Raw genomic sequence first — 14,201 nt, forward strand, 5'->3', positions numbered from 1 at the left:
CCTTTTTCAGCTAATGGCCCTTTTCCACTACCCTTTTTCAGCTCACTTCAGCTCGCTTCAGCCTGACACGGCTCGCGTTTCGACTACCAAAAACCAGCACGACTCAGCTCGCTTCAGCCCTGCTTAGCCCCTAAAACTCGCACGGTTTTGGAGTAGGGCTGAAGCGAGCCGAGTGAGGCTGGGGGCGTGAGCAGACACTCCCCTGTGCACTGATTGGTGAGGAGGAGTGTCCTCACATGCCCACACACGCCCCGCGAGCACGCTGGGATCTGTAAACACCGCAAACCCGGAAGGAGAAGAATTACGAGAATTTCTGAAGCCTTATGCGCCTCGCCTCATCTATACGCTCTTGCCAGTATCTGTCCGCGTTGTCGGTGACAACAAGCCACAGCACCAAGATCAGCAACACTAACGACTTCATGTCCTCCATGTTTATTGTTTACTATTCGGGTCGTGAGACTACCGCTTAAAAGCTCACTGATGTCACTGTTTGCGCTGCTTAACGACATCACCTGACGTCCACCCACTTTCGCTAACTCCACCCAATGTGTCCACCCACTTCCAGCCAGCACGGTTCAGCGCGGTTGTAGTCGAAATGCAACTCCAACAGCCCCGCTCAGCCCGACTCAGCACGGCACGGCTCAGCCCGACTCAGCCGCGTTTGTAGTGGAAAAGCGGCATAAGCCTGCTAACCTCAATTTTTGCAAATACCTCTCCCTCTGCTCGCCCTGTAAATGCCCTACGTCGCTGGATAGTGAAGGTGTTTTCTGCATCTCGCTCCTTTTTCTTTTATGTTTCTCGTTTGTCGCCTTCCTCGCATTCAAACTGATTCGAGCCGTGACGTCCAAAATGGCAGCCTAATGATGCATCACATGACTTGGTCACGTGGGTGAAAAACCTCAATTGGGGACAGAGGGGACAGGCACCCTCTTCTTCTATAGCCATGCCTTTATAATGTGTGCAGAATGCAGGGCTCGACATTAAGGACTGCCCGATTGCCCAGGGAAAGTGAAACATGCATTCGGGCAAGTGGGTTATGTCCCAGACATGCCCGACTGGACAAGTTGGATGAGCATATATTACAAACTAGCACCACAAAAATTAGGCTTTTTGATCCTTTATTTCAGTTCCTAAAAGCGTCCCTCACTACGTATCCGCCATTATGTCTTGGCTGTTGTCTTAGTCTCGGTTTCATTTACTGCTTTGCAAGTTATTTTATATACCCCCACTGCTGGTACATGTACTGTTTATAGACCCCTTGTGCATGACGTCACGCATCACGTGATAATTACAGCTGGGGTCAGACAGACACCGTCTTTCATGCAAGCAAGGCTTAATCTGTCTTCAATATGGTTAATTTTTGTGCTGTTTTTGCTCGTTCAAACAGAGAAATAGATAAAAGGCATTACCGTCTCCCCACTATCAAGAAAAATGTTAACAAATAGAAGCAAATGCTTCAAGAACAACAAGGAAATGAGTGGTTAAAGAATACGAAGAGAGGTGCTAAGCCTGAAAACTCCAGAGAAATTCACGAATGTATTTAAAATGTATTTTACAAAAACAGTCAGAAGGGAGTATGGAAGAGTTTGCTTAAGAATCTCTTTTCTGCTCGCATTTGAGTCAGCTCCTTCATGAAAGTGATTTTCTTAAATGTGAAGCAGCTTCCTTATTCGACACAGAAAACCCGGATTGGTTTCAAACAACTCCGACATAAAAAAATAAATAAAAAAAACCCTCTGACATGCATGATATATCCTGAACAGAACAGATTAAGAGCAGAGAGAGCTGGAGCTTTGTTTCTATTATTAGAGGAACACAGTCCTGCGCAAAATATTTATATATCGGGTTTAAAAAAATTTTTTTATATACATCATCCACCTCTAGGTTTGTGTGGGGGTTTTTTTTTAACAAACAAAAAATGCTGAGTCATGACAGACCGGCTTCACTGATTCATTTACAGGTTGCCAGGTCTGTATAAAACACCCACAACCTACACACTAAATTTTAAGCTCAAACATTATCCTGTCTGTCATGACGCAGCACGGTGGCTTTTTTTTTTTTATTTTAATAAACCTAGGAGGTGGATAATGTAACAAAAAAAAAAGATGTATAAATATTCTCAAACACAGTACTGTTAAAGTCTTGGCACCCTGTTTTCTTCATACAAACTGGTTATAGATTTCTATTTTATGATTTCTACATTGAGTAATGAACCTACAGTCTGAGAGAGTTCTACACAAACACACTGAACTTTACAACAGCTGCATGCATGTGACATGGAAATAAATCGACTAAGGCAGGAAAAACTATTTTGGATGAAATTGTTATTGTCTGGAGCAGCACGGTGGTGTAGTGGTCAGCACTGTCGCCTCACAGCAAGAAGGTCCGGGTTCGAGCCCCGTGGCCGGCGAGGGCCTTTCTGTGCAGAGTTTGCATGTTCTCCCCGTGTCCGCGTGGGTTTCCTCCAGGTGCTCCGGTTTCCCCCACAGTCCAAAGACATGCAGGTTAGGTTAATTGGTGGCTCTGAATTGACCGTAGGTGTGAATGTGAGTGTGAATGGTTGTCTGTGTCTATGTGTCAGCCCTGTGATGACCTGGCGACTTGTCCAGGGTGTACCCCGCCTTTCGCCCGTAGTCAGCTGGGATAGGCTCCAGCTTACCTGTGACCCTGTAGAACAGGATAAAGCGGCTACAGAAAATGGATGGATGATGTTGTCCGTTACAAGTGTAAAAAAAAAAAAAAAACAGTCTTCAACTCAATGTGTGATCTTCATTTTATGTTGCAATTCACTACTTTTTTTTTTGAAAACCATAGAAAAGTAGTACTTGTAAAATACGGAGCAAGTGATAATATTGGGGGGGCAAGTGGAAATTAACCCCCACTTGCCCCCCAGAGCAAGTGGGTTTAAAAGTTAATGTCGAGCCCTGGAATGTGGTTTTGCATTGTGTCTTTTTTTGAAATGGGCATCCCTGGAAAAGTTGTCGTTGTCTTTAAGGCAGCTCCGAAATCTTGGTGTACTTTTCTGCATTAATGCTGATATCCCAGAAGTTATGTTTGCCAAGGGCACTGATACAACCACGTATCATGACAGAAAACCTTTTAACTGGTATTTGTGGATGTAATGCCATATTGTAGTGCTTGACAGAGGTTGCCAAAGTAATCCTGAGCCCGTGTGGTTATATCAGCTATAGAGGAATGATGGTTCTTGATGCAGTGCCGTCTGAGGGATTGGAGCTCATGGGTGTTCAGCTTAGGCTTGGGCCCTTGCCCTTTATGCACCAAAATTCCTCCAGATTCCTTGAATTGTTAAATACTATGCACAGTAGAGGGTGAAATATCCAAATCCCTTCCTGTGTGTGTTTTTTTTTTTTTTTTTTTTTTGAGGAGCATTTATTGAAATGTTTTAAAATAATTTGTTCATGCATTTGTTGACAAATTGGAGATCCTTGGCCCATGTTTTGCTCCTCCAAAACAAGGCCTTTCCTGGATACTGATTTTGTACCAAATCATGATTAGTCACCTGTTGACATCACCTGTTTCAAATCTCATTATTTAATTGTTTTACCTCATTACTAGCCCTAAACTGCCCCGTCCCAGTTATTTCATTTATTTATTTATTTATTTATTTAATTTGTTTGTTTGTGGAATGTGTTGCAGGCCTGAAATGCAGGAATGGATGTATATTAAGAAATGAAATAAGAAAATATATTAAATGTCCTGGATTTACACTGTGTGCAATGAAATACAAGTCAAAGTAAATTTAGAAATCACTGCTTTCTTTTAATAGTGGCGCTCCATACTGAAGAGAATATGGTTATGCGTTGACCTGATTTTTGATTAATTTTGTGACTGTGTGACGTCCGTACGTATGTGTACCACCACAGGGAACCTGATCTTAAGTGCAACGCAACACATCTCAAACACTTGACCACCAGGCAATGCAATTCTTATGTTTGTTTACATCAGATAGATGGGTTTTAATCCCATGCTTTTATTTTTAATTTACTTTTTAAAAAAATAACGTTTGGATTATTTACTAACACATTTTGCAGAAATTATGGATGAGAAATATTGTTTTCCATAGCAGGCAACGTATCTTTGCATTATATGAGGTTGGGTGGGATGTTATTGGTGGGTGGGTGTTCATTTTTATTTATTTTAATTAAACCTGAACGATTTCTTCCTCTGTACACTCGAATAAACATAATTATTGTATAGTTCATCAACTTAATTTTTGATAATCTAAAACTTCCATAGATCAATATCAATTAGTTCTTATGTCCAATAATATTTGATCGTAACTATATAGTAATGATGTAAAGTGAAAACGCTGGTTCACTGCTGTCCACCAGGCACCCAGCAGAGTCACACCATAATAAATGGTGTTGTTGTTGTTTCTGGCTCATGGCATGCGGTGTCAAAGAAAGTAATAAATATATATTCGTAACTGCGATGCGTATCTCATTATTGGTATCACTGTCCCAAAACAACGCAGTGATTTGACATGAAATACACGACATTACACAATTCGATGGTTCATAGGCTGTAATTATTCTATTCAGGTTGATTTTGTGCCCTTGCAAATATTTTGCTCATACACTCATCGGGATCTCTGCTTTTAGGTGGTGCCTAAGTACGTTTTACATTTTTCTGAGACGTCCCAACTTTTTTCTTATTTGGGGTTGTATTTGTCCAGTCTAAATATGCTGGTTTACCTCATCCCATATTTTGCACCTATTGTACATGTATTGCATATACCAAAATAATCAAATGGCTTTGAAATATAATTGTTCATTATTAATAACAGGGTTATCCAGTCTCTATACAGGGGAAATAAAATGGGTTCTCATTGTCTTTCAGCACATGCTAATGAAGCAGCAGGATCGTATTGATGATCGAGTGCAGGACATCGAAGAACTGTTGTACAAGCTGGAGTCAGACAAACGGCAGGTGGAGGTAATAATATTAAGTATATAGATATCCCCACACCATCTTTCTTTCCTTCTCGATTCGTTCCCTCACATCTGTTTATCCCTACACATCGCATGTTATACGTTTTCTGTATAAAATGGTCAGTTGGTGGTAAAGCTTGTTGCCTTTTGGGATTCGTTATGTTTACCTCGGTCTTGCTTGGGGGGGGGAAATGTAAGTGTGTACCTGCTGCCCCCACCCACCCCCCCTTTTTTTTTTTTACAAATTCAAACTAAGATGAAGTTCTAACCCAGAGTACCAGTGCACAAACGAGAGTTTTGACCAAATCTCAGAGTTTAAACACAGCCTTTAAACAAAGTTTTTTGTTTCTTTACCAGATATTTAAAACTTGTTTAGTGCTGTAAATGTTCTAATAAGAGCAGTCTTAGGCATGTTGTGTATATGTGATAAGCAATCTCCTCTGAAGGTACTGGAATGGCAAAACCACTTCTTTTGTTTTTGCTATACACTGACATTTAGGTTTGAGATGGAAAATATTAATATGCGGTGATTGATCAGAATTTCAGCTTTCATTTCCTGATTATTTACATCTAGATGTTTTAAACAGCTTAGAACATGGCACATTTAGTGGCAGACCACCCAGTTTTCTAGTTAGCGAACTTATTGGAGCAGAGTCTTAAAGTAAATAACACGTATTTATTTTTTTCGCGGTCCAAATCCTGCGCTCTGATTGGCTGGCGAGCGGGTCCGTATCCTACGGTACGGACCCTGGTTATGGACCTCTGGCGACTCACTCGTTTGCAACAACAAACATGGTAGCATTTTTTGTCAGCATTTATCTTTTTTTTTTTTTTTTTTAAATAAGATTTATTTAAAAGATTATCAAAAATCTTATAAATTTTGCCAGCATTTCTCAGGAGAATAGCATTAATTTTACAGCATGGATAGCGATAACGACAGTCTTCACAGCGAAAGCGAGTTTTACTACCCTGAGGAAGAAGAAATAAAAGAAAACATTTCAGGGGAAAGCTAAAACCTGTAATTTGCTAACACCGAGCAAAAACATGGCTGAATCCTGAATGACTCATTTGTATAAATAGGGGACTACATAGGTAGCAAAATGTAGGTTTTTTTTTTTTCCCTGTCATGGAAGTGCACTTGTATACCGAGGAGGAAGCCATTTGCATTACAGCCGTGAATGAGGATTCAAAATGGCGGCTCGGCTTGGTTTTCCCTTTCGGGCGCTCTCGTTTTCTGTTAGGATATGGTAAAGAGAAAAATAAATATATTATTTACCAGCTTAAGGTCGGTCCTTATGGTGAAATACTGTGACCTTGGCCTTCAAGACCTCGGTCACGGTATTTCACGATACGGACCTCCCAGCTGGTAAATATATAGTTGCATCTCTTGCTTGCAATAAACCGTATCAAGCTGGCTACCCACTGACATGACTAAACTCTTGCATTCTTCTTTTGTGATGCTTTTCCAGGCTTGTAGAGCAGCTTCGTTCCGTTATTTTGTTTGTTCTGGTGGGTTTCTCCCTTCAGTCTCTTCTTCAGGAGGTGAACTGTAATGGGTTAAGGCCCGATAATTGACTTGGCCAGTCTAAACACCTTCCACTTTTTCCCCCGATGAAGCTCTTTGTTGTGCTGACAGTATGTTTTGGCTCATTGTCATGCTGCATGATGAAGTTCCTTATAATTAGATTGGATGAATTTCTCTGTAAGTTGGCAGACAGACTCTCTTTCTGTAGAATTCTGAATTCATTCTGCTGTAATCATCATGAGTTACATCAGTAAACCTCACCAGTTCCAGAAGCAGCCATGCAAGCCCAAGTCATGACAGTCCACTTCCACCATGCTTATGATGAGCTTGTATATTTTGGATCATGAGTAGATCCTTTCTTTCTCCATTCTTTGGCCTTTCCGTCATTTTGGTAGAGGTTAATCTTGGTTCCAGGACTTTTGTGGCTCATTTCTATATTTCTTTACAAATTCCAATCTGGTCTTCTGATTCTTACTGCTAATGAGTGGTTTACATCTTGTGGTATGGCCTCTATATTTCTGCTCTCAAAGGCTTCTTTGAACAGTGGATTGTGATACCTTCACCCCTGCCATGTAGATGTCACGGACTACTGTTTTGGGGGCTTTCTTCAAAGTTCTCACAATGTTTCTCAACTGCTGTTCCTTGGCCGACCTGTTCGATGTCTGATTTTTTGAGAACATGAGACAATGGATCAGAATTTCAGCTTTCATTTCCTGATATTTGCATCCGAGTTAGTTAGATGTAAATGATGCTTCACAAGATCTTCTATGATTTGTACATCAGTGGTTTTTCTTTTTCAGGACATTCCAAATTTTTGTGTGGGCAATGCTGAATGCTTATGCAATGACTGATTTTTCCCCTCTTCAAAATGACTTGCTTTTCTCCCATGGACAGCTCTCTGTTCTTCATGTTGGTTTATCCTTTTTAACAACAAATGCAGTCTTCACAGGTGAAACTTGGGGCTCAAAACAAAAATGAACATTCAGACCTGTTAAATGTTTAAGCAATCAATCTAACAGGGCACACCTGGGTAAAAAGAAGCACCAGTCAATCACATCTTCCAATATTTTTGATCACTTGAGAAATGGGTGGGTTCAAACAAAAGATGCCGTGTCCTGGATGTTTTGACGTTTTTAGATGTAAGTATAATTTACATCTAGCTGTAATTTAGATGTAAATATCAGTAAATGAAAGCTGAAATTCTGATCTATTGTCTCGTGTTCATCTTTTGATCGCAAACCCAAGTGTCTTCAGTGAAATTAAAAAAAATCTCCTTGATTTTTTTTAAATTTATTTATTTAAAAAATAAATAAATAAATAAATAAACTGCAACCCTGCTATAACAAACTGCTTGAGGGACGTTCATATAGTTTGTGATGCCGAAAAGTCCATAATACTGAAATGGACCCACTTGTCACACCAAACACTCATGTTGTATGCAAAATTTTAGGCACATTCTCCTTATGAATTTCTCCTTCTGAGTCACTATCACAGTTCATTGACTGACCGAGTTAAAGGATCACAAACGGAGGTGGTGATTTCTTCGTCCGTTATGGAAATGGAGGTTACCGGTGTATCGTTGTCAGTGTCCACCCACTGACTTACTGTTTTTATACATCACCATTCAGTTCATTCATGTGTTGCAAATCACTGATGTCATTTATGTTGCGCCACGGGGCTGGGTAGGGGGTATAAAAACACCACTGGTACACTTTTTAACTAGGTGTTAAGTTTAGTGGAATCGGCACTCAATTCGTCCTTTTATCAATCCTTTGATCACCGTTCTCGATAGTTGTTAATGATCAACACCTAAGCTAGGCTAGTTAAGCTTTTGTTTTATGGCGTTAACACACATCATTAACTTGACTGTGGACTCAATTACTTATTGTTTGTCTGTGGTGGGAAGAGGAATGCATGGCTCCGTGTGTAATGTAAGCAGGTGAATGACTGATGTAATCGCACGAAGAGTGTTTGTAAATAAACAATCAGGCAAACAGTTCAGAAACGTAAGACAAAGGCAGAGTCTTGAAACGGGCAATGGTCAAGCGAGACGCAAACAGAATGGCGGAGGTAATGTAAATGAGTGTATCATTTTACAGTGCTTTGAAAGTTTTTAATAAAGTTTATTTTAAAAAGCAAAGACGAAAGGCCGAGTCCAAATACCCAAAATCAAGTCAAAACCAGAAAGGCAATGTACAGATACTAGACTTGGTAACGTCAGACACTAGGTACAGAGCATATACTTCAAGTCTGTGTGTTTTTTATAGAATCATTATAAGCGTGTGCTATGATTTACGCTCTAATTTGGAACCGGTGCATAGCAATTAGTCCTAATGGAACTGCGTGTGCACTCCGAGCACCAGTGCGAATTGTCACTAAAGGCAGGGGACACCAACTTAATTAATTTATATGTGAAAGTTCGTAGTTAGAGTTCATTATAGCAGGGTTGCAGGGTATGTGCATGTTTACTGCTCTTTTTATAGAAGCTTTTTTTTTTTAGTGCTAACATAGGAGTCGGTGGCACGGTGCTGCAGTGGTCAGCCTCACAGCAAGAAGGTTCTGGGTTCGAACCTTGCAGCCAACTGGGTCCTTTCTGTCCGGAGTTTGCCTGTTCTCATGCCTGCATGGGTTTCCTCTGGGTGCTCTGGTTTCTTCCCACAGTCCAAAGATGTATGGATTAGGTCAACTGGCTATTCTAAATTGCCCGTGTGTTTGCACGCGCGAGTGTGAATGGTCTGTCTGACTCTCTGTCTTGGCCCTGCGATGGATTAGCAACCCATCCAGACTGTATCCTGCCTCTCGCCCAATGTCAGCTGGGATTGGCTTCAGCTTCCCCCACAATGGATGAACGGTATAGAAAATGAACGAATGTAGGATTCGTAAAGACCTTAGACAAAACTTGTATGAAAATAGGTTGCGCAGTACTGTCCATGTTTTTGTTACAGCCTTTTGTATATGTTGTGTGCAGGATAAGGTGGATCAGCTGAAACAAGAGGTGCGCCTGCAATATCAGAAAATGCAACAGCTCCTGGAGGAGGACCTGGGGAAGGCTCTGAATGTGCTGGAGAAATCACGATCGAAGTTTTGCCAGGAAAATTCCAGACAGGTCCTGCAGCTCAACGAGCGGCGCCAAGAGGCCAAGAAGATACTCAGCTCTGTCCAGGTCTTGTTTGACAAGGCAGAGAATATCAACTTCATGAAGGTGAGGCATCTTTCTTTTCTTTCACTCAACCCCCACCTTCTTTTTTTTCCCTTTATCGGTCTCTCTCGCTTGCGCTGTGCTGTAAATCTCCCCCGCAGACGCCAACGCCCACATGCTCACATTCAGTCACATAAACGCACAGTGTGAAATGTGGCCATACCTGTGAGAAATACTTCAGCGCAGTGCTTGTTGAAAGATTTTTCCATGCTTGTAGACAATGAGGCGATAAGAAAACAGCTTACAGACCATTTTCCTTTAATGTTTCTTTGTTTCTTTCCATTTCCAGAACACAAAACCTGTCAAAATCCTCCTGGATAGGTAAGATGGTCTCTAGATAATTGTGAAATGCCAAGAATTTTGGGTTTAGGACATGATGATAAAAGCTTGAATGCGCTTTTTGTCCCCCCCCCTTCCCAGAGCTCAGACATCTATAGACAGTGCACTACCTCCCTACAATGCAGGTCATCTTAACTCCAAAGTCTTTCTTGCTGAGATTTCTAAAAAGGAGAAGAACCTACGCAAAATGCTGGAAGGTATATCGCTGCTGCAAATCAACTTTTTAGAAACCCCTTTGAGCTGTGAGTTCTGTTCTGATCTTGTATGTCCTGTGTCCAGCACCCTTCGCCGCTCCTGCACACTTTTTCCAGAGTGTTCCTGTCTACCAATGCAGAGTGAGTAGCTCAGGATCAGAAAAGCGCAAGCACTCGACCGCGTTTCCAGAGAGCAGCGCAAACTTCATGGAATCCTCGTCAGGTCCTGTGAACAAGCAGCAGTTCCTGGCTCCAAGTACGAGCGCTGATGAAGGGCCATCTGTGCCCTCCTGCAGCTCTGCTCGACACATTGTGAGCCTCAACAGCGGTGGCGCAGAAGTGAGCGATGCTCAGCCTGTCCATCATTCCAGCTCAGTGTTCAGTCCCGCCCACTACCCCAACCCCGGATCCACCCAACAGGCTATGCTGCCGCAATACAATGGCCGTAAAATCCTCATGTGTACAGTGGACAACTGCTACTGCTCCAGCATGCCCTCTGTGTCTGGACACCATGGCCACCCTTCCTACCCACGCTCACCCTCTTTTGCCTGGGCACAGGAGTTCTCGCACCCAATGCCCCCTCCAGCTCCCTCTATGTCCCAGCCAATGCAGAACATCTCAGTGCGTGGCAACTGGATTGGCACCTCACAGAGCCACAGGCACCCTGACTTCTACAGCCTCTATGGAGAGCCTTCTACTAAGCACTATGTCACCAGTTAACCATCCTTTTTCCATTCCTTCTTTCTTTCTCTTGCTGCTTTTGCTTTCTCTGTTTATTTTGTCTCAAGTGAAAACTACCATTGCATTCAAATGGCACTTTCTCATTTTATATTCATCGAGGTAAGCCTTGTAGCCCTCACAACCACATACAGTACCACTCGAAAGTTTAGACACACCTACTCATTCGTAAGTTTTTCTGTATTTTGACTATTTTCTACGTTGTAGAACAATACCAAAGACATCAAAACTATGAAATAACGTGGAACATGTATGGAATTATGTGGTAAACAAAGAAAGCGTGTTTAAAAAAACAGTTTAATATTTTAGATTCTTCAAAGTAGCCACCGTTTACCTTGACGCTTTGCACACTATTGGCATTATCTTAACCAGCTTCATGAGGTCGTCACCTGGAATGCTTTTTAATTAAAGGAAAACTGAAGTCATTTTTAAACTTGCTTTTATTTTTTAATTAATGTTTATTCAATTATGTTTTCGGTTTTAGCAACCTTACTGGTATATTGTGACTTGTATTGGCAACTAATTGCAGTTAAATATTATACTTATCGGCCTATTCGGTTTTTAGCCATGTTGAATTTAGTTCGTTTGGTCCACGGCAGGCGTCGCTTATCCGTGCGATCTTCATGAGACTTGTGCGAGACTTCAGAATGTGAAGTGTCAGCCAGGTGTCAGTGCTGCCATTTTGAAAACTGTTTTCCAAACGAAATATTGCTCAAAAACGAGTATAAATGACGATTACTGCCTACTTTTTTCAAACTTTCCTGATTTGCTATCAAAACAAAACTTCCGGTTTAATTACGTCAACATTCGAAAGAGGGCGTGCGCGTCTTTTGACAACGTTAGCAGATGTTGGTCACTTTGATTTCCGCTGTACGTTTTACTTCCGTCCTACGAGGTCTCGCACAGGTCTTAACGAATCTCATTTACGGCCATTGCTTTGACATATGGACTGATGTATTACAGAGCATATTTCAAACACTCATAACTTGCTATAGCAGTGACAAAATGGCTGTCAGAAATGCATTCCTATATTTAAAGATTTTTTGGGGGGGGCCTTTTCCACCCCTATTATTGGACAGGACAGTGCAGAGACAGGAAATGAGCGGGAGAGAGAGACGGGGAGGGATCGGGAAACGACCCCGGGCCGGAACCGAGCCCGGGTCCCCTGATCCACGGCATGGCGCCCCATCCACCCAAGCCACGACGCCCCCTGCATTCCTATGTGTAATAAAATGAGAAATAGAATTTTGATGATAAACTTGCCTTCAGTTCTTTTTTTTTTTTTAACAAGTGTCTCGTCAAAAGTTAATTAGCGCAATTTTTTGCCTTCTTGATGGGTTTGAGATCAAATGGTAAATGATAATGTAGTAAATATCCCTCTTCCGCAACTGTAGTAATCCATATGTCAAGAACCGCTCAACTAAGTAAAGAGAAACAACATCCATCATTACTTTAACATAAGTGTCTTTTAGTCAGTAAAAAGAGAGAAAACTGATTGAATTAGGTGTGTCTAAACTTTTTAATTGTACTGTATCTTCCTTCTCAAGTCTATAAAATCCCTGTCTGTCTGCCACTGTTGTGGAATTTTTTTTTTTTTTTTTTAAAGGGAATTTGTGGCTGTGCATTTAAAATTGAAAACAGGCCTGGAATAATTGCAGATGCTGCTGACCCGCAGCAGATAATATTAGGCTTTGTTCAGGGCCAGCTTCAAGCCCTTCCTCTGCTCCATTTTCCAGCCTTTAGGGTGTCTGAGGAGGAGGATGCATCTTTAGATCATTACATTGGTCTGCTGTTCACTATGTAACTAGGAGAGACAACTCCCTTCTCTTTTCTGTTAACAGAAATGGCTGGTAGGGCAAGGGTTGCTGGTTATTATAGGAAAGATGGGTAAAAAAAAAAATAAAGTTTAAGATTACGGTTGTTTTCATTACTCACTTCAACCACACCATGTGACTGTGTGTCTGGTTGCCCAAGGTCTAAACTATGTGAAATGTGGTTGGCTGGGACTGAGCTCTTACATAAATGCCTCAAAGGTGACAGGATTTAGTATCATGTTTACAGTTACATATTAATGATAAATACATATTTTATGATTTAACTGGCAGTAGAAAAATGTCTCAGCTCTGTTTTGGAAGAATCACCCCAAAGGACTCAAACCGGCGTAATTTCAAACTCAAATACCAGCTATAATCCTGAAAGGCTCCAAGAGCACCTCTCACATGTTCCACTTAAACTGCACTTCCACTAAGCTTTCCTGGATTCTGCTTTCTGTTGGCTATGGTAACTTCCTGAATCAAAGCACATTTAAGGCATGTCCACGACAATCAGCAAACACAAACAATATTTAATCATGGATCAGTTATATAGATGTGATACCCTTCTTGTTTTTAGAGTCTTCTCCAGTGTAACACAGTGGGTTTGTGTGATCGCTGCACAGTGCTGATTGTCAGAAACATGCTGAATATCTGTTGATTTCCTGTTTGGGACTTGAAGCAGTCCAAAAAAAAAAAAAAGTTTTTTTTCCATGATCTCCAAGGGTCTATCCTGAGCCTGAATAGAAAAGTTATTGACATTTTTCCACATATTTTTTACAAGAAAACAATGGACTACTGAACCTCTATAATTTGCTTCATTGTGCTTCAAAAGACTATTAAATGTTGGTTTTAAAACACATACAGTACAGTCTTTTTGTACATATTTTGTGCAACACAAAAGTGTGGCTCTAATCTAAAAAAAAAAAATAAACGGCAGTTAATGGAGCCAGGTTTGTGTGTGTGTGTGTGTTTATGGGTCTGATGTCAAAATTCAAAAATGAATTCTTTTTAGCACAGATATAATGATGGACTAGAGAAGTACAGACACACAGGATTTTTGAAGTATTGTCATGTACGCCTCTATCTATGTAGAAACCATTGTGGGTTTTAAAATATTACATTTGGGTAACGGTGATTTAAGCTCGGTGTAGTTCTGTTCACTAAATCTTTTTTTTTTTTTAAAATAATAAACCCCTTGGACAAAAATGGTTAAATGTGTCCTATATTAGTTCTCCTACACATAACGTACTCCCCTTGCCTTAACAGCTCCAGTATTATCTGGTCAGTATACCACTAGTGTCTTGAAATCCTGTGAGTTCCTGTGAATTTTATGCCACTATTCTACAGATTGGGTGCACAATTCAGCTACAGATTATGAATACCTAATTTTAGTGTTTTCCCTGCTGTTCCAGATAATCCCACAAATTTTCTATAAGATCC

General features: G+C 41.0%; 1 protein-coding gene across 1 annotated transcript in view; it reads left to right on the top strand.

Moving 5' to 3' along the window:
* The window catches only part of trim8a (tripartite motif containing 8a), a 33,921-nt gene extending 19,954 nt beyond the window's left edge, over positions 1 to 13,967 (top strand). The window contains exons 2-6 of the mRNA XM_060925663.1: positions 4,861 to 4,956; positions 9,446 to 9,679; positions 9,966 to 9,997; positions 10,097 to 10,212; positions 10,295 to 13,967. Of these exons, the coding sequence (XP_060781646.1) occupies positions 4,861 to 4,956; positions 9,446 to 9,679; positions 9,966 to 9,997; positions 10,097 to 10,212; positions 10,295 to 10,929 (1,113 nt within the window). The 3' untranslated portion in view covers positions 10,930 to 13,967. The remainder of the gene's footprint in view (positions 1 to 4,860; positions 4,957 to 9,445; positions 9,680 to 9,965; positions 9,998 to 10,096; positions 10,213 to 10,294) is intronic.
* The last annotated feature ends 234 nt before the right edge of the window (positions 13,968 to 14,201 follow it).

This window comes from Neoarius graeffei, chromosome 7, assembly GCF_027579695.1.
Source record: "Neoarius graeffei isolate fNeoGra1 chromosome 7, fNeoGra1.pri, whole genome shotgun sequence".
In the NCBI taxonomy this organism is placed as follows: domain Eukaryota; kingdom Metazoa; phylum Chordata; class Actinopteri; order Siluriformes; family Ariidae; genus Neoarius; species Neoarius graeffei.